The sequence below is a fragment of the Tenebrio molitor genome, chromosome 1 (genome assembly GCF_963966145.1).
Source record: "Tenebrio molitor chromosome 1, icTenMoli1.1, whole genome shotgun sequence".
Lineage (NCBI taxonomy): Eukaryota > Metazoa > Arthropoda > Insecta > Coleoptera > Tenebrionidae > Tenebrio > Tenebrio molitor.
This window is the reverse complement of record NC_091046.1, coordinates 6,073,290-6,092,946: the sequence shown is the minus strand read 5'-3', so window position 1 is coordinate 6,092,946 and position 19,657 is coordinate 6,073,290. Positions and strand designations below refer to the sequence as shown.

At 37.7% G+C, this 19,657-nt stretch overlaps 1 protein-coding gene across 2 annotated transcripts in view; it reads right to left on the bottom strand.

Moving 5' to 3' along the window:
• Sesn (Sestrin) overlaps window positions 1–19,657 on the bottom strand; it is a 291,235-nt gene that overhangs the window by 223,696 nt on the left and 47,882 nt on the right. For both annotated transcript variants that reach the window (XM_069061994.1, XM_069061995.1), the window contains exon 3: window positions 3,495–3,560. In XM_069061994.1, coding sequence (XP_068918095.1) covers window positions 3,495–3,560 — 66 coding nt within the window. The remainder of the gene's footprint in view (window positions 1–3,494; window positions 3,561–19,657) is intronic.

The window sequence follows — 19,657 nt, the reverse complement described above, 5'->3', positions numbered from 1 at the left end:
GAATTGTGCAGCACACGTCGAAAGTTGAAGGGAGAGAAAGTTTTATCATCGCTTAGAAAAACCGACATATGGGTGGAGAGACAGTGATTTATGTGTGCAATGGTTCCATTCTGATATATCGACTCGGCGAAATTACAAGTTATCTAGCATAAAGCACGATTTTCGGACATGTGACAGCTTCACCGTCGGCCGACGATTTTTTAAGGGAGAAGGTGGTCCGGGACGACCCCTTAAATTTGATAGTAATATCTCAGAGGACGGTCGCCTCCTGGAAGACCGTTTCCGTGAGTGAGCCTTTTTGTCACCCTAACTAACCCCTTACTGACCTCGAAAACAGTCTGCAGAATATAATATCGCCGGTCGAGGCGAGATTGCTTCATTCATTCTCGATCTCCACCAAGGGGGAGAACCCACGACCGGAATATTCACGAGTGATGGTCCGGAGTAAAAGGTTCGACGCTAAAAACTAACGCCATCATTCATTATTATGTTCTAATCCCGGAGCAAAAATGGCCAGCCCCGGATTTATTTCAATCAGACACGGTTGCTTCACCATCACGGACAATTAAAAAAAAAATATATCAAACCAAAGCACAAAGCGTTTCATAAAAAAATTGTGTCCTCAATTAACACTTAAATTCTCTAGACCTAAAGCTTTTTTTTTCGCTTTACATATTTATTATATTTGCCTCCTGATTGTTTAAAATATCAGTGTTGTCTCTTCGGGGCCCCCGCGCCTTCACAGCACAATGGCGTCCTAATCCCAAATTGAAAAAACGTATTGAATGGAGGGACTGAATAATAAACGTTAAAGATTTTTCACTAGAATCCCACATGACACGTGAATATCAATAACACACGCCTGAAAGATTCTTGACATTGCCACGGCAAAGCTCCGAGCGCTTTGGGCCCACCCAAACTCTTGACCTCCAATCAATCAAAATCCGCCGTCGAAAAAGCCACACTCCGATTTTTTTCTTCGTCGTCTCTCTTCCTTCTATTATCTGGCGTTGCCAGGTGGAAGCGGCGCAAAAAAAAACTCTAATGAATACGTCACGGTCCGATTTACATAAGTCGAATTGGGTTAATAACATCAACCGCTAATGCATCTGGATAATGAAGAGGCGTAATCAAGTCCCTGCAAAGTTTCGCGATGATGACCGCCGCACCCTGACAGTGATACACGTGACGAAATAAATATACTTCTTCCACCGCATCCATCATGGGACGAGAACTCTAATATTAAATGGAGGTAATTAGGTCCGCACCGGAGCGCTGATGACCATTTTCGAGGATCGCACACCTGCAAAGTCGGGCCGCAGGAAAACCGCAGGAATAACGGGGGACCGAGAGCGGAAAAATCACGGCGGAAACCGCTAATTCGCACAAAAACGCCGTTTTCACAGTTTTACACCTATTGCTGGCTGCGCTTGACAAAAACAAAAACAGCCCGGTGTTAACCAAAGAAGAAAGAAAGAAATTAAGAAACCAGATCGAAATCGGGCTGCTTTGTACAATATGCTGCAACATGTCTTTGTTCGATACCTCCCTAGAAAGTGATATTGTATCCATAGTAACCAGTGGGCGAAGGTTTCTCTTTCGTTCACTTCACTTTCGCTCACTGTCTTTCACTCACTGGTTTTCATTCACTCGTAAATTTTTCCAATTCTTTTTGATAACGTAATTTTGATTTTTAGGCGACAGGTATCTCGCGGCACTTTCCTCTTCCAGGACATCATAACTCTTCATCATCCACTTCCACAATTTCTACAACCACTTTATTGATGTTACAGACTTTGTTTATTTTGTAGTATTGTATTTTTTCCATAGCAACAGATCCGTCCAAAAATGTGATTTTTATTTAAAATTTTGAATACAAAATTACAGACTCACTTTTTAAAGAGGTATCGAACAAAACCAAATACAGCACTCGAGAGTAAGGCCGCTTTCGTTCACTTGAACTGCAGCTCCGCTTCGTGGACGGACACGCAATCCGCGTGAACGAAAGCTTTGCCTTTCTGATTCTTACTGTAAATAACTATTTTGGTGATAGCTACATTTGATACATTTTTTATCGAGACAGGTTTTCAAAAAGCCAAATCTGGATCTATAAGTTGTCAAACTATGACTTAGAATACCACAAATGTCGTTCGTCGGATCAAAGCCCTCAGATAAAATAAAGAAAGGAACAAAAGAGCTTTTGAAATTTCAATAAAGAGTATTCAGTCCATTTTATTATGTTCAGTTCATTTCGAGAATAAGTTGTAAATCACACGCGATACAACCCAGATTTGATTGCAATCGACTTCTGCAACCAGCAGTTTCGTTGAAATTTTATCTTATGATAATTTTGAAAGATAGGGAAACGTCAATTAAGCTTGCTAAAGAATGTGCTGAAAAACAGACAAGTTATGTTAAAAAATGACCATTTTTATTTATGTTACGTCGGAAACGTGTGAAAGTTTCTACGTAACCACTTAAATATTTAATAAAGTATTTACTCACACGTTGGAGAAATTATTATGATAATAATATAATAATGAATTGAAAAAGCATGAATTACGCTTTAAAACAACTTTTTAGGGACTTGCACTAGATGTCAAAATTGATATTTTTAGGATTTACAAGGTAGTAAAGGGACAAGTTTAAAATATTATTCCCTGCTGGATATGTAAATTTAAAGGGAAGCTATATATTTTTTGTGGCAATAGCCAGAAAATTACGAAACGAGTCTGAACGTGAGATGATAAAAATTTAGAAAATTACGTTTGGCCTTAGACTCCGGTCGATTTTAAATGGGCAATTCAGTGTCGATTTATCGAAATCGCTCCAAGAACAAAACTAAAAAAGGTGACGCGCCAATTGGCCTTAATGAACACGGCCCGGCTTAATGTTTTTTAATCTTTGTAAATTACCAGCCGCGCTTGATATTCGTTTAATTCTAAAAACTTTAAATTAGCAATTAGGACTGAACGAACGAAATTACGTAAAGCATAAAATCCATTTGGATTTCAACTGAAAGTCAAGGACTGGAGCCATCAAATCGGTCAACAACACTTTACCTAATTATGGGTTGCACGCACAACACCGAATCAAAAGCTGGACAACTGTTATTAAAGAGCAGTAATCGCTACAAATTTAAATAAATTTTGTATTGCATAAATTTCGGCAAGGTTGACGAACGACCAACAACAAATTAAATTTGCAGGATTTGTTTTCGTATACAGAGTGTCTCGACCAACAAAAAAATCGAATATGATTTATTCGGACAGCCGAGAGGAATTAATTGTTGAATAATTCAGGTTTGGGTTGTTGATTTATTTGATCCACTTTGTATACAATCCGTCGATTATGTTGGCAACAGGCACGCGTGATTCACATTAATCCCCATTAAAAAAAATGTTCAAACCCACACTCCTCCATGTAGGTGGGTAAGTTTCCAGTGGGAGCATGTTTCGACGCGTGTACAAGAGAAACAATAAGATGGGACTTACCTCTTCGGGATCGATATATGCACTCGGTCCAGATATCACAGGATAAGGTATAGGCAAACCACGGCTCTGCAACAACGGAAAAGGATCAATGGCAGCGATCAAAAAATGATGCGTTAATTAGGGAACAAAACCGTCGGCTAAAACGTTGTCAAGTCCGTAATTAATTTAAGCTAACGGGTCCCGAGAAAAAGTTGTTTTTGCTAATGCATATTCTAGTCGATGATGATCTCGCCAAGAAGAACCAATTACTTACCAGCACTCACCAATCAATAGTCATCCCGAGGCAATGAGAAATTTAATTTGATCGAGAATAATTGTTTCCGGCCGAAAAGCACTTATTTGTTACGGGATACTAATATTTCTCTTTAAACGCCGTATTAATTATTGATTGGCCATCAAAAGCATCATCGAGTCGGGCTGCACACTGGAGCCGCTTTCTCGCCTCAAATAATGATAAATCACAAGAGAACATGTGCAAAGCGCACGAAACTTTTGCACATTTCGGGAGCTTTCAACACAAAAAGAATTAGGCGGTGAATTAATTTGTAAATTAGGGAGTGAGGTGATCGCTCTTCTTGTCTTGAAAGCTGAGATTTGTAATTTATAAGAAGCTTGTCGGAGAAGATTTAGATAATTGGCAAATGGGTTATAATTATAAATGTATTTATTTATACTCTGATTTTATATCAGAGCAGTTTCATTTGTGGCAGGTCGTAAAGTGTGAAGATTGATTTATGGTGAAACAACTTTGAGACAAACTTTATCCTTTCAGGAAGTGAATTCAAAACAAAAAATGTTTTAAAGTAATTGCTTGGCACCTCTTCGACAAAATTTGAAACAAACGGATTGGTCTGTTTACTGTTCTTTTACCGTTTTCATTTTGAGCTTTATAAAATTTTAACAAAATTAAAACACAAAATATTACATATTTATTATTTATCCGTACCAAAAGCTATAGATCATATTAGAGAAAACAAATACTGGAAGGATTTAAGCAGCCATAGACAAAAAAATGATGAAAAAAAGAGCAAAAGGATATAGGTACAGTGAGCAGCAAAAGTATGGAATAAATTCCTTAAAAATTAAACAAAATCTTTTTCGAAAAAATCTTTGCACAGGTCAATTTTAATTCATGAAAATACATGTTTTACTACCAAAGAAAATTCCAAGCAGTCATTTGTTTTTCTCAAAAATTTTCTTATGTAAGGTAATAAAATTTTTATACTCGCTTTTAGACAATTAAAAGGGCTATCAGAATAAAAAAAAATAGGGGGTTTCCATTTAAAAAACTATCGATGACGTCATAACTCGAAAACAAGTGACTGCTTGGAATTTAATTTTGTATTAAAATATGTATTTTTTATAAACTAAAATTTACCTGTCCAAAGATTTTTTTGAAAAAAAAATTGTTTAATTTATTCCATACTTTTGCCGCTCACTGTACATACATATGTAATAACGGGCCTTCAAATATGTAAATTTATATTTAGAGCAACCTATGGAAATTCAATTGTTGGCAACATTTTTCCAACGTAAAAAATGACACAAGAAACGGCTGACATTTTAACGAAATAAAATTAGGTTGGAAAATATTTTTAATTTTTGTAGTGCATTCTCCCTATTCCCCCTCCACGGAATATGACAATATGAAATTGGGAAAAAGCTTATATGTAACCTGTGTAACTCCAGAGATTAATTGATTACCTACAAAAATTACTTTACACTGTTAACAGAATTAGAATGTCGCCTACGCCTACTCTAAATATATATTTATTTGAAAGCCCGATATAAAAATGAATTTTGAGTTACTGCAGAAAAAAAAATGGTAACAAAAATGTCTAAACATCGTTCACGTCATTTTGGTATAATGGGGGGGCATGATTTATTTTTTTAACGTTGGACACACTGATTTCCATCACTAAAGTGCCTGATATGCGAACCTATCGAAATGTTGTTGAATTTCCTGCGATGTCTGACGATTCTTCTATTGTAAACTAGTAAAACTGACTACAATGCACTAGACATTGACGCTATTTATAACCTCAAATTTAGAAAAATATAACCTAAGTCAACAGACAGTTTTACTACCAAATTAAATGCAAAATTTCCATGACTTCCTATTATGCCAAAACAACGTGGATGCATTTTATTTCTGTCTAAACTATTTAGTTTTAATTAAAAAAAAATCTTAGCTAAGTGTAATGATAAATAATGAGGGAGAAGTCTTAGTAAATATTGTTATTATATTAGGTACAATGGTATTGCAACAATATGAATGTCACTATTTGAAATATTCTGATATTTCTAAACGAGTTATTGTGAAACAATTTATTTGAAATAAAAATATTTACGCGAACTTATGTACCCTTTGCTGAACAAAAGACGAAACAGTCAGTCAGTTTTCGTAATTTTTTTTTCAAGTATATATATATTATTAAACAAATTATTATATTGTACCTGTTTTTTTCACCATTTTCACCATAATTACGACTACCAAATTATGATTCATAAATTAAACACGTACTCATAAATCTTTTGTACATATTCAAATGCACAAATAAGCATGATGTGCATAATGACCTCAGTGTTCACACAGCCAACTTCGTAAACGACAGTTAGCACAAACGCAACTACAACTTTTACCGTCTTTTACCGCTAATTTGGATTTTGGGAATAATTGCCCCATTAGCGTTTCCGCTAGAGTTGCTTCTCTAAATTGGAGACATAATATTTCACATTAATGACTCAATTCGACAAATCCTTGCCTCGTCTCGGCTCTTTAAATCTTGCGCGGCTTAATCCACCCAAAAACCTGGCCCCACACTCAAAACATGATTACAACAAAAAATATTAATTAACCGCCACGTCAATCCAACGAACGCTCTAATCCTTGTCGATTTTTTTCTGGGCAACAATCGCAATTTGATTGACGCCGCTTTTTTCTTTTTCCGCGCAAAACTGAAAGTCTCGGAAGAAAGAACTATTAAGCTACCGATGCAAATGTGGGCCGATTGGCAAACAGTCCGGCGGGATCGTGTGGAACTCCTGCGGCGACCGTCCCAGCAGGAAAAAATTATTGCACGGATAATTGGGCGGGCGAGTGTTGCGAAACGCTCCCAGGATCTGGTCCGATCTCGATCGACATCCGAAGACGGGGAAGCATAAGGAAAAAAAACTGATTTAAAAGCACCGGTCCGTTCTATATTTCCAACATTCGGAATGGAATCGCATCTGTCGCTGATGGTAAATTTTGATAGCTCAATAAATTGTAAATGAAAAAGTTATACAATGGCGACGCCGGTTGTAAATCCAATCGGATGATGGCTCCGCTTATGGAGGAAAAAAGACATAAATGCGGTACTGCTCACTGTCTTCGGTCAATATTTGCACGATTTAATTAATTCGGACCGGTCTTGTTTGAACGCCGACGAAATATTGTAAAATTAGGAGGAATTAATCACGGGGAGTGGCTCCTGCGAACGCAAAGTGGCCAATATAAATACTCGGTGAATCAACATTTTGTCACCACCCTATATTTACACCGCCACGGGGAGCTGATTCAGGAGGCTTAATTTAATGAAGTGGTGGTCAAAAGTGCTAAATTAGGATCGACAGGCTCCAAACAAGACATTTAGTCACTCCACGTTTATAGTTCTTCACTCAAAAATAATAGAGCCCCACGAAATTTCTCCTCGTGGCTGGTCCTATGTTTTTAGCGAAAAGATCTCCAAAAATATCGAGTAATTGCTACTTCCGAATCCTCGTCTTAACAATAGTTCTTGTACCATAGTTAGCAAAGATGACAATTGAATCACTAATGAGAAAATAATATTTTCTCACTAGTGAGCAAAGTGAATGTTTGTGGATAGAGGGCGCCAAATATGTTGTACTGAAAGTTTTTTTAATCTGTTTTTAAAATACTTACTGAATATTAATAACTAAAGCTTGTCGTATTTTTTATTTATGTATTTAAATTTGTAACCTGCTGTTTAGATTTCAATTGACGAAAAAACGTGAAATCGCTTGGGGAAAACTTCTGGAAAAATTCATGCTAAATACATTGTGTTGGTATCACTGATTAAACTAAAATCAGTAAACCAATCACAAACACGCAAAGCCTAACACATAACCTCTTTTGTTTGGAATTTTGTTGATCCACGTTTTGTTGTGAAAAACTGTTGATAATGATACGTATGTACAGCTTCCGTTAATATAACCTAATTTTTTACTCTTGTCATATTTTTGTGATTTTGATTTATTTACCTTAAAAAATAGTGATTTGCGGCATAGTACGGGGTAGGCAGCAGGTGAAAGCGATGATTTAAGTACACTTACTGCAATTAACTCAAAAATTCAAAAGGTGACAAAAAAATGCTGCCCGAAATTTCAATTCCGCGACTGTATTTTATGATCATGGAAAAAATCAGATTCGCACGCATGGAGCAAACGTGTATTTAATCACTTGCACGGTTGGGATCCTCGCCTTCGGCTCAGACGCCCAACTTCCGTACTCGTGATTAAATGCACTACTTTGCTCACTTGTATTGAAAATAGCTATTCTGTTTGCAAAATATTCCCAAAAAATTTGTTGGCAATTGAGCTTACAATCCAGGGTTGCATTTGCACAACCAGTCACACGTTTTCGACGAAATCCTCCTCTAAACAGGATTCTGAAAATTCTAAACCCACGTTGTGATTTTCAGCATCTAGGTGAAAGCTTTCGGGGAATAGCCCACACGCCGAGAAACAGTTATTGTGTGCGATCCGAAGAGCTTAGAAAAGAAAGTGATTCATTCCTTTGTGGCGGTCTAAATAAATAGGAAAATTATTTTTAACAACTCGAAAAACTCTTTCTTCGCCTTCAAATTTAGAACCGCTCGCTAAGGACGATCGCCGTGTGGAAATAACGAGCTCCCATAAAGGACATGGTTCGCTCTACTAATATTTCGTAATTAATCATAAGAATGAAGGTGACCCGGATCGAAAAATGCAACCGTTCCCGTTTTGGATGATGTCTTAGGCGTGCTGGAGCAAAATCGAAATGACTGTTATTAGAAGTGCGTCGCCCATAAATAAAAAAAAATAATTAACACCTATGCCGGTGCGTTGCGGGTCATGAAAATTTAAAGAGGTGGATGGCGTGTCAGCCGACGTAATCAAGCTAATGAAATCGCATTTGTTGATTGGTGAATTTTTATTATTAATTTGTGGTGTGACGTGCGATTCGCCGCCGATCGACACCCCCGAAGCAGCCTCCGACGGATCCAATTAAATTAGGCCGATGCAAACTCGACGCCGCCCCACTAATCAGTTTAACTTATTAGATAATTAGCTGTTGTGTGATTTACATCGAGTGTGGCGCCCTTATAAAACGATTAATGAGCGCGCGAGGAAAAATCGAGTCGGGAAAGCGAATTAAGCGATTTTTAATAACCGCCATTAGCGATGGAAAAGTCGTTTGGGCTGGGATTTTCATGTATCGTCCCGATTTACGATTATTTCCTGCGAGGAGTCGAACAAATGGAGCTGAATGTTGTTCGCAAGAATAGGAGGAATTTACGTTTCGGTTCATTGAATGTATAAATTTACATACGAAATTGTAGACATCAATTTTGTACCCGGTGGATTAAAACAATTGGTCGTAATGAACTGATATTTTCCCAAGCAGGTTAGTGAAAGGATTCTAACATTTAGTAAAATGTTTATGGCTGTTTTAACGGCAGTAAACTTGCCTCAACAGCATGGCGGATCCGCCGAAAGGTGAGAGTTTAACCATTCTATGCAAAATCTGGAATGGCGAACACCGATTCGAGAAAATTTTCTATTTGCGGCACGGCTTTCCGTATAATTTCCAACGACGTTTCCGACGAAAGCAATTAAACACGCCGAAAGCTTTACGTAAGGTAAAGTGCCTTATTAATGCGACGAAATTTAATGCAAGAGCATGGCTTGTTTGCCATTAACCGATAATTGACTATTAAAGAGCTGAAAATATAACAGAGAGTTACAATTACGCCAGACGGTTTGTACAATGGAGGTCGTTAAAAATTCGTCGGGTCGGCAGGCTGGAACGCGAAAAGGGCATGTCGGAGCTTGCTCGCGCCAAATTAATTCACGCACGCTGACAAAAAAAATTGCGTAGGAATTCGTCTTTCTAGGAAGTGAGTCTGTAACCAGTGGCTGAAGGTTTCTCTTTCGGTCACTTCACTTTCACTCATCGTTTTTCCCTCACTATCTTTCACTCACTGGTTTTCATTCACGCATAGTTTCTCCAATTCTTTCTGATAACGCAATTTTGATTTTTTAGGCAACATTTGGTACGTTCCAGGACATCATCAAGAATATATAACTCTTCTTCATCCGTTTTCATAATTTCCACAAACCGTGCTTGCACTTGCAAAACATTTTTTAGCCGGGTAATACACAAAACTTTTTCGACCGACGATTTATTTAAAGCAAAATATAATAATTTTGGTTAAAATATTAGCAGATAGGGAATTAATTTTTTTCCATTGGCAACATAAAAGATCCAAGAAGCGATTGTGACACCACAAAAGCCAATCAATTCCTCAAATATTCAAAATTGTCGTCGTCCTCACTGGTATTTCTAACCCGTCACTAGTTGTCCATGAGGGTTGTCGACGTAGTGGTCGCCCGCCCGTAAGTCTGATAACCCCCTCGGCCTCTACTGATTCGACTTTTGCTATACACAATGTAAAGCTTGCGATAAACGATACAAATTTGCTCAACATCAATATTTCACACTAAAAAAATTCTACAAAAATCCCACATGACATTGACACTCAGTGCCGCCAACTTAAAATTTTTCATTAAAAATTCCTGTTTCGATTTTCTTGCCAAGGTAGCGAAATGCCATTTTCAAGACGCTTTAGACGAATCAGTATTTTCTAGATGAAGGCCGAAAAAAACTTTTTCTGGATCCTTGTTCTTAGCGACTGTGATTACTTGTACGTTTCGTCAGTTTGGTGTAAAGAGTAGACGAAATTTTTAGTGTGACACAGAAAGAAGAAAATGAAGAAACTGGTATTTTAGAAGAAATCCGATTCAAAAGAATGTGGACAAAAAGTAGAAAAGAGGTTTCAAAAATAAGAAAGCATCTTTGTTCCTCCTTCATTTTCTAAAACTGCTAGAAAAAAAAATGTCTTTCTAGACCAATTTTTTGATCTGGGGATCAATGACATGGCTTCTTAACAAGCTTATGTGTTGGACCAAATCTTCCAAAGAATGTTGATATTAAAAAATGATTCTATCTTACTGTTCAGAGAAAACCAAAACAGTTACTTTACTTAGCACTATCAGAAAAATCTACAATAAAGCACGTTAGAGTAACTAGTGAGGAAAACTGAAGAGGTGATAACTTGTGGATTACTGGAGCAACTTGCAAAAAAATTTAGCAAGAGTTCTTGTTAAAACCATGAAAGAATTTACGAATCAGAATGGCCATTTCAAGAATTCCTTGTTTAGATATAACAGTAGTAGCGGAATTGAAGGTTAAAAAGGATTCAAATAAAATGAATGAGGGAACGAGGTTCCAAAAGCATATTTTGCAAGAGGCATTTGAAACGGTTACGTAAAAACTGTTGTGAAATAAATAAACAAACTCCTTTGAAACCCAATCCACAAAGAAAATCTTAACTCTGGTGTGTCAAAGAGAAAAAACAAAATTATATTGTCCCGTTGAAAGTTTAATAGACACTTAAAATCGTGAATATAAAATGTTAATAATATTTGCCAGTAGAGTGCAAACCAAGATTTGATTTATACCTAGAGTGGTGACCTTAAAAGCAGGTACAATTTGCACCACTCGTACCTAATGTTAATGTCTTCCTCGCGTTCTTCACTCCGACTTTTTGTTATCGCGAACAATGTGTATTTAAGCCTTAAATTGAGTTGACAATAATTGGCAGAGATTCATTTTCAGCGATGCGTTAACTGCAAGAACTGTAATTTCAAACAATCAGTCTCTCAATTTCTCGTTTCGTGATTACCATCGCGTCATAATTTTGCAACAATTTTCGCTTTCATCGTCGAGCTTGGAACTTTTGAATCAAAGCCCGCGCTCCGGATTCGATATCTGGGATTAATCGTGAAAAAATGAGCGCCAATCGGGCTAATTGGCGAGCGGTAAAGCCTCGGACGATTTCCGGAAAAACTCCCCGGATTTGTCGAGATAACAGTCGCAGTTCTCACATTTAAAACGAAATTACAAGGTGTGGAAAACAATAGGGGAACATTAGTCGACATTCTTGTTTGCACAACAAAAACCCATGCGGACCGCGAAGCAGCCGTCTTTTGACGTTTTTATCCTTCCAGAATGGATCATTGCCTTACATACGCACCGTAATTACGAGGCGGTTTCCATTCGATTGTAACAGCGATTGTACATTCCGTTTTAACAATCCTAACGATGAGAAAACATCGCGATTTCATTCCGAGTCGAACATATAGAAAGCAAGTAACGTGGTCACACTTCGTTACATTTTTCACGGAAAAAACTCGCAGCTCGGGAGAAAAATGATCACGCCAAAAATACCGCAAAAACAACCACACCTCTGGACGAAATCCCGTCTGGCTCTCTTCAAGACTTCTTTTTTCGGGGCAGGACCGAGAGGCGTAATTGAGTATCTGTTGAGCTAACCGTTCATTGTCATGATTGATGTTGCCCAAGCGTCCGGAGAGCTCCCAAAGAAAGCAGTGCCAGATTTGTAATTGCGATTTTAAACAAATTGCCCAAGGTGTGATGTTTTTTAATTTAAGTCGCTGCACGGAGTCCGCATTAAGGACCAGAACTGGTTGCCAACTTTGTATTCCAGCGGACGTTTTCATTTAAAATTCATAAATCCTGAATCGCTAATTAATAAATAACAGGTCTCCTGGCAGCGATTAATGTACCGAACCGGCCGTGATTTTACGTGTTTTCATTTAAGGATTATGCTCCAATTTGGAACTTATTAAAACTTGGACGGGAAAAAAATTAATAGCTGTTGCCTGCAATAAAAATACATATTTCAAGCGGGAAAGCTCAGTCTACCTAAAATTAAAACAAAAATTACACTAAAAAAAAATTAAAAATCCAACGGGAGTTCAGTGAACATAAAGCTCTTGATTATAATTCGTGATGAGAAATAAATCCGGCCTGGATGCCGTGCCCCCTTTTATATTCTCATTACCATCACTTGTATGTAAACCAAAGAAGACTGTTGGTATCAAAGTTGGGCGACTAAATAAAACTTCATTTGTGACAGGGAGGCCAACTGCGGAGCCGCAGAAAAAATACAGCCTTACTTAAAACAATGCGAACCGCCTGTAAATATCCCGTCTGGAGCGAAGAGGAATATAAATTTCTGGTTAGTAAAGCCGACAAGCCGTGTACCTAATGTTGCTAAAATAAAAAATGTTTCTTTCCTTACATTATGCTAATATTTATTCCGCAGAGGAGCCGGGAGGATTCCTGCGCATGATGATACGTTAGTACGGAATAAAATAGCGACGAGACAAAACAGGTCCCTCGGAAAACAAAAACCGCAACGTAAGGTGCTCATTAAGGAATTTATCAAAACGAACAGTAACGAAATAATAATTGTTGGCCTGACGTGGGCAAATGAAGATGAACAGTGCGACCCCACCCCGAATTAGGTAATAGCTCCGAGAAAAACATCCAACCTGGTATATATTTATGAATCAATTTATTTTATTTACGAGTGTATCCTTTGTTAACAACTCAACTAGTAAATTATCAAAGCGTGAGGTCAACGCTTCGGTAATGTCCAAGACGATTTCCGAAAAACCGATCCCAGAAGTGATTCTGCAGGTTCGAAATTAAAAAGATGGGACGAACCCACCATCGAGACAAAAGCTCATTAAGCTCGAACAGTCGTCGCGACCATGACGTCGACTGTTTAGGCGACGCGAATTCTCATTAAAAAATTCGTGGACCTGCCCCCCGTAAGCTAGAAGAATGGAAGAGAAACGTTCCAAAACAAATCGAAAATTGATACACTCTTCACCAACCTTTCTAAACGTTCATATAATTTCACGTTCATACTGTACCATGCTTGCAGGTGAACTCACCCACAGCAGACCTAAATCCCTTTCTAACGGTTCGAGAGATCGTAATCTACCCACAAATTAATTAATTCCCAGTTCCCAGCCAAAAGTCCTGCGCGAAGAAGTGGGTGACACGTGACCGCAGCGACGCGAGTTTGTACGCGTCGTAAGCGCCGCCCTGTCCACTTCACATTTATCTCGCATTTTTAATGGAAATAAAACTTTTTAAAAACTCCCGGCGAGTATTTACAAAGTAATGAACCATAACTGTTTAAAAGGAAACTTTCGAAGAGTTACAAAGCGATAAACACAGCTCTTTGAGTTTATTATCTATAAAAAAGAACACAAGTTTATGGGGCCGTTTCTCATGACGTGCAACCCCGTCTGCCTCATTTTTGTTTAGATAAAGCGTTAACTTTGTAACAGTTCTGTTGAGTGGACCAAGCGTACGTTGAGAACGCTTTTACAAAATTTTGGACTCATCTCTCTACGTTCTAGATTTTGACTGATTCTTTTACATTGACTGGAACAGTACGGTTGAATGATTGCATTAAGGTCAATACCGGAAACACCTTAAATAATTTAAGAAGAGTAGAATACATATTCGTGGCCACATTATTTTTATCCCTGACATTACAAGCTTGGACGAAATGGTGAAACTGAAAGTTTCATAAAATGTGTTGTAAAATCGGGACGAAGCGGATTTGAGAGTGAAAAGCGAGCAAACAAGAATTTTACGATACAAACAGTGCAACAAACTTAAAAACTGGTGGATGCGAGATAAGAATTATCAAGTCAAAGCCCTCGTACCAGAAAGAAAAAAGAAAGGATAAATCAATGCAGTTATTGAGTCGGTTCTATTATTCGACTTTCCAATACACAATGGAAAATTAAGATCGTTATGGTCTTTATGGTAATCTAACCTTCAATCAAGCGATGGGCGTATTCCAATCCGGTGAGTAAGATTATTAGAAAAAAAGTTATGTAGAAGAATAGCGTTGTGGTGCCCAGCCTGACTGGTTAAATCTTCGAATGATGGGAGATAACGACTTATCCTTTGCCGAAGAGTAAAAGGACTCCTGAAAGCCGTGTTGTTACGTAAGGCGGCTGTTGCCGGTGAAATGAATTCCAATTTAAAAATATAAATGATACTTATTGTGCTACCAATTACAGTGGGTTCGTGATCGGTCGATCGACCATATGGCGATGGTTGTCAACACCTCCCAGTGTTTCCATGTTGCGCTCGTTACATTATTTTACACCTTTTCGGTTTTCTTTATGGATCGGTTTGCATGACACCGAGAACTGTTGGTGGCGCCGCACGTGCCCCGAATAACTCGCCCCTTTTAAATGTGATAACGCGACGAAATCCCACCATCCCGCCGCCACCGGGCTTTGGACCATTATAAACAAATCGAGTGGCGGCTCCCGGAAAAACGTCTAGTCCCGCGAAAAATGCGGTCCTCTCGGGCGGGATGAAAGGACGCGGAGCCCCGGAAAGCCCATTTCGATTCGTGCCGGGTCCCCATTGCGGAAAGAGTGTTTGCCGAGTGTTAAGTTATCATTATCACGATATTCGAAAAGATCTGACGATAAACCGACAAATTTCACAGAAATAATGGACATAAAAACATGGATCTAACTGAGGTTCGTCACGCGAATGCGTCGACCAATCATTTTAAGATACTTTCCGCGGATGGATTAAAGCAGTGGCGTGGTCCCCTGGGAGTTAATGAGAAAAAATTGAATAGTGGGACCGACAGGAAATTGAAACGGGCCGTCATCAATCAAAAAGTTCGCGGGAAGTAATCCGGATTATTAGCGAACATGCCCAAATTAAGCAAAGATGGGCTGGGACAAGTTCTGCATTTTACGCAGAACCCACCGAGGTGCAAAGCGATCAGATTTGTAGTAATGAGAGCTTTGATGTTAAGCTGGAAGGATTTTTAAGAACAATCAAGTGAAATTACTATCTTTGCTTGATTTTATTCAAGTGAAAACCTCTTTAGGCGCACCGCGACATTATCTCGCGCAGTGAATTCGTTTCACCGTCACGCCGTCACGCGTCACGTCACACGCTCCGAGGTGAAAGGCTCATTCGAAAAAAATCGGGGTTAGCCGAGCGAGTGAGAAACAGTCAGCTGCGCCGCTGTGCGTCAAATTTTCATCGTGTTTTCATTTCATTTCAAAAGAGGAAAATACTTCATTTCATCCCACAAATGAATTTTAATCACCCAAAGACGAAATAACACTTTATTAGAAAGCTACCTTCTTTTTTTAAGAACAAAAACACAGTTTAATTTTCTCACGATCAGAACATGAGACTAAGCACACTTGTCGTTAGCGTTTTATAAACACTTTATTATCCTCACTGGTTGTGTCTCGTCTTCACAAATATTTGAAGAATGGATTCCGGTAGTGCTTCTGAGGAAGTCGTTCCCAATATTATCGTCGGAGAGGCTAAAGTGGCATAACCAGATTTATTACCCAAAAAAGAAAGAGAAAAAAAGAATATGGATGGATGACGGAAAGAAATGTCAAAAAATTTGAAAAGATGTCATTCGGAGTAAGTCAAAAACGTCAAATGCATATCCATGTTAATATTAATAAATTGTGATTTTTTGATATGTACGGTCGATGGACAAATAAAACTGGGACACTTAAAATTTAATCTATGTAAATCAGACTATTGAATTGTCAATATATTTGGCAGTGTCTATATAATATGTCATACCAAAGTTAACCTATTTGTGATAAAGCCGTAATTAAACGATTCAAATTTGTAAATTTTGACTTATGTGATTGTTAATTTTGTCCCAGTTTTATTTGTCCATCGTCTGTACATCTAAGTATCGCGCGTTCAAATGAAATCCTGGGCTGAGTAGGCGTTGGAAAAATTAAACCGTTTAGAACAGTGTAAAGTTTGAATTTCCCGCCGTTTGACACGAATGACATTTGTTTATGTTTAATCGGGACATAATTGAACATGTTTGTTTTCAGCAAAGGGTGCCCTTAGATATTTGCTTGGATAATAGGAATAGTTACGTTATTCTATTTTTGATGTAAAACATTGCAAGAAAGAAAAAAAGAAAAAAAATTTGGCCTCTAAATTTTAGGTTAGCTGTCAACATGCTCCAATTAATCTACGCTTTAAAAAAGCACAACAATTGACGGTTTCCAACGCCTTCCCAGCCCAGGATTTCACTTGACCGCGCGATACAAATCAAATGTTATTTTTGAGACCCGATATTTTTGCATTTTTATTTTTTACTCCCTAGGAAGAGAATGCCTATTTTCTGTTTTGGTAGTAGAAAAAACACCACTAACTCTACTTGACAGATGAGATGATCAAACTCGTGGCACGCCACTGCTCGAATAAAATAAAAACCGTCACGACGTTATAAAAAATCGTGCCGTTAGTACAACAGGTCTCCACATTCGACCTGCCACTGGAATTAGGCTTCAGAATAAGTTATCACTCAAGTCACATAATAATCGTTTCCTGTCTGCGCTAAATCAGAGTGTTTACAGTACAGTTTTTCAGTCGGCAATTTGCAAAATAGCTACCTGTAAATTATGAAATTCATTAGCCAATGTAAATTTTCTATTTATCGCAACGCGGAAGCGCTACAATGTTCGACTACTCTACTCTTCTTACTCTAATGGTGGATAATTACCACCTCCAGTTTAGTATTTCTCTTTTATCAGTCCTTTTACAATAAGATTTTTTCTTAGGAAAGTCTAGACTCGAGCTGCAATTTCCTCTAATTACATTCTAACGCAATTCCGTCATTATCCCTAATGATTGTCATCGGTGGCTGTGCCAACGTGGACGGCGTCGAGGAAAGCGCCCTTTTCTTAACATCCAGAATTTATATTCAGCTTTTCACATATTTCAGCTTTACAGAGACATAAAAAAGTTTGCCGGCGGCATTTCGACAGCAACCGAAGTGCTTTCACGTCCTCGACGACGACGGTCGTTCTGCTGAATTTTTTAATTCGTCTATAATCTAATAAGTGCCCAAATAAAAACTTTCCATCTCTGCCTCGTAATTTCTCGCAAACAAAACACTAAGGAATTTAAAAAATTAAGCAGTCGTGGGTGTTGACTGCGGCCCACGGACCAAGTCCTCAAAGGGAAAATGTGTCAACCAATCCTGCGCGGGTCTGAGAAAACGTCCAGAAATGAAGCTTCATTGATCTTTTGGCGATTAATTCGTCGACATTTATTCAATTCCTGATGTGAAAATTAAAACAAGAAAAAAAATGTAAGTATGTACACTTCTGTGCAATAAAATTAAGCACACGTCTTATGACTGATTTTCACAATATTTTCGTTGTGTAATACCTACATTTAACATTTAAAAACATTTTTGAATTGTCTAAATGAAACGGCATTTGGACATTCCTAAAAAAAATACCGATTTACATAATAGTTATTTTTATATTAAGTGCGCGAAGAGAGTGTTTTTTGTGCATGAAAAGGTCTTTTACGCCGAGACGAAGGTCGAGGCAGTATAAGCCTTTGAATGCACAAAAACATCTTCGCGCATGAAATATAAACAATATTTTTTTTATAATTGATTCAAATAATTGAAATTAAAAATTCAAATTTTTGAAGGAACTCTGAAGTTTCAATGCAGTGACCATGTTGCTAGGTAACTAATAAAAAACAGTGCGTGAAATGAAAAACAGAAATAGTCGTATGCGTGAAATTGCATTTCACACACTGTTTCGTATGGTTTCTATGGTTTCGATCTTACTAACAATGTAAAAAGAAAGACACGTAAGAAAATGACCCACTTCATGCACAGATAACTATGCGTGAATTTCAACTTTTTGAATCAATTATATAAAAATATTTTTTACTAGGAATTTCGTTGTCTCGTTTAAACTATAAAATATTTGCTGTGCTTAATTTTATTGCACAGAAGTGTACATAGAATTCAAACTAATCTGTCAATTGCATCTATGGAAAAATAGATTATGACATACATAGAGGATTTATTATAACTGTTTCGTACATCGTAGTTGGCGGTGAAATTTGCAAAATACAGTGCACAGCATAACTACACTTTCTGAAGGTCAATCGATGTGATTAGTTGGTTGCCTAAAAACAACGAGTTTTAAGACAATATAATTGAAACATCGTCATGTTGTCCTGACCTGACACCATGTGATTTCCTTTAGATGCTTGACTGCAATTTTATAGTAATAGTAAAAATGATAATACGGCGGTCCAACTACTGTGACAATAGTCATTATTGATTAAGCAATGTCTGGACCGATCAATATTTGGATGGTTAAAAAATTAAAAATAAAAATATTTTTTGAAAAATGTGATTTGTTTCGTTGGGTTGAAGAAACCATCTGGAACTTTGAACTTTTCGCTAAAATTTCGTTTTAATTGAGCAGCATTTCAGGAATCTGGGCCCAAATATGCGGAAGGAGTAAATGACAAAGTGCACATATTTTAAAACCTCATTAATCCAGTACAATGGTGAATGTAGCGAAAGTAATAATGAGTAATTCTGGCAAAAACTAAAAAAGAAAAATCCTACAACATTAACAGATCATCAATCAAGTGTAGAGCAGGAAGGCTGTCCACAACGTCAGATTTATCCATCGAAATCCGAGCATTCTTCCACTATTCTCACCAACGCTTCTAAAAACTTTCATCTTAATAATTTTCCACCAGTACAGTTGTTGTCTCTCAAGTCGATTAAATTCGAAGGGGCGAATTATCATCACTGGAAGAGTTTCGTGAATTGTCGAAACTTTGCGCGTTGACTGAAGGACACAAAAGAATTAGTCATTTTTATTGTCCCTCCCGTGCAAATTTATCACTGAATGTTAATAAGTTTAATCCCTTAATGTACCCTTCGTGCGCTTTCGCCGCAATAAATTTCCCAGGAATTGACCCTAAACCTGCAATATCTAATATTACCAAAAATACTTTGATAAAGTTATTTTTTAATTAATGGCCCGTAAACTCGCCCCAACGACTGTAATTATGTTAAAATTACTGCCCGAGAAGACCCTAAACTTGAAAGGGTGAAAGTTTAGCTTTGTCAATTTGGCAATCCCTATAAAGT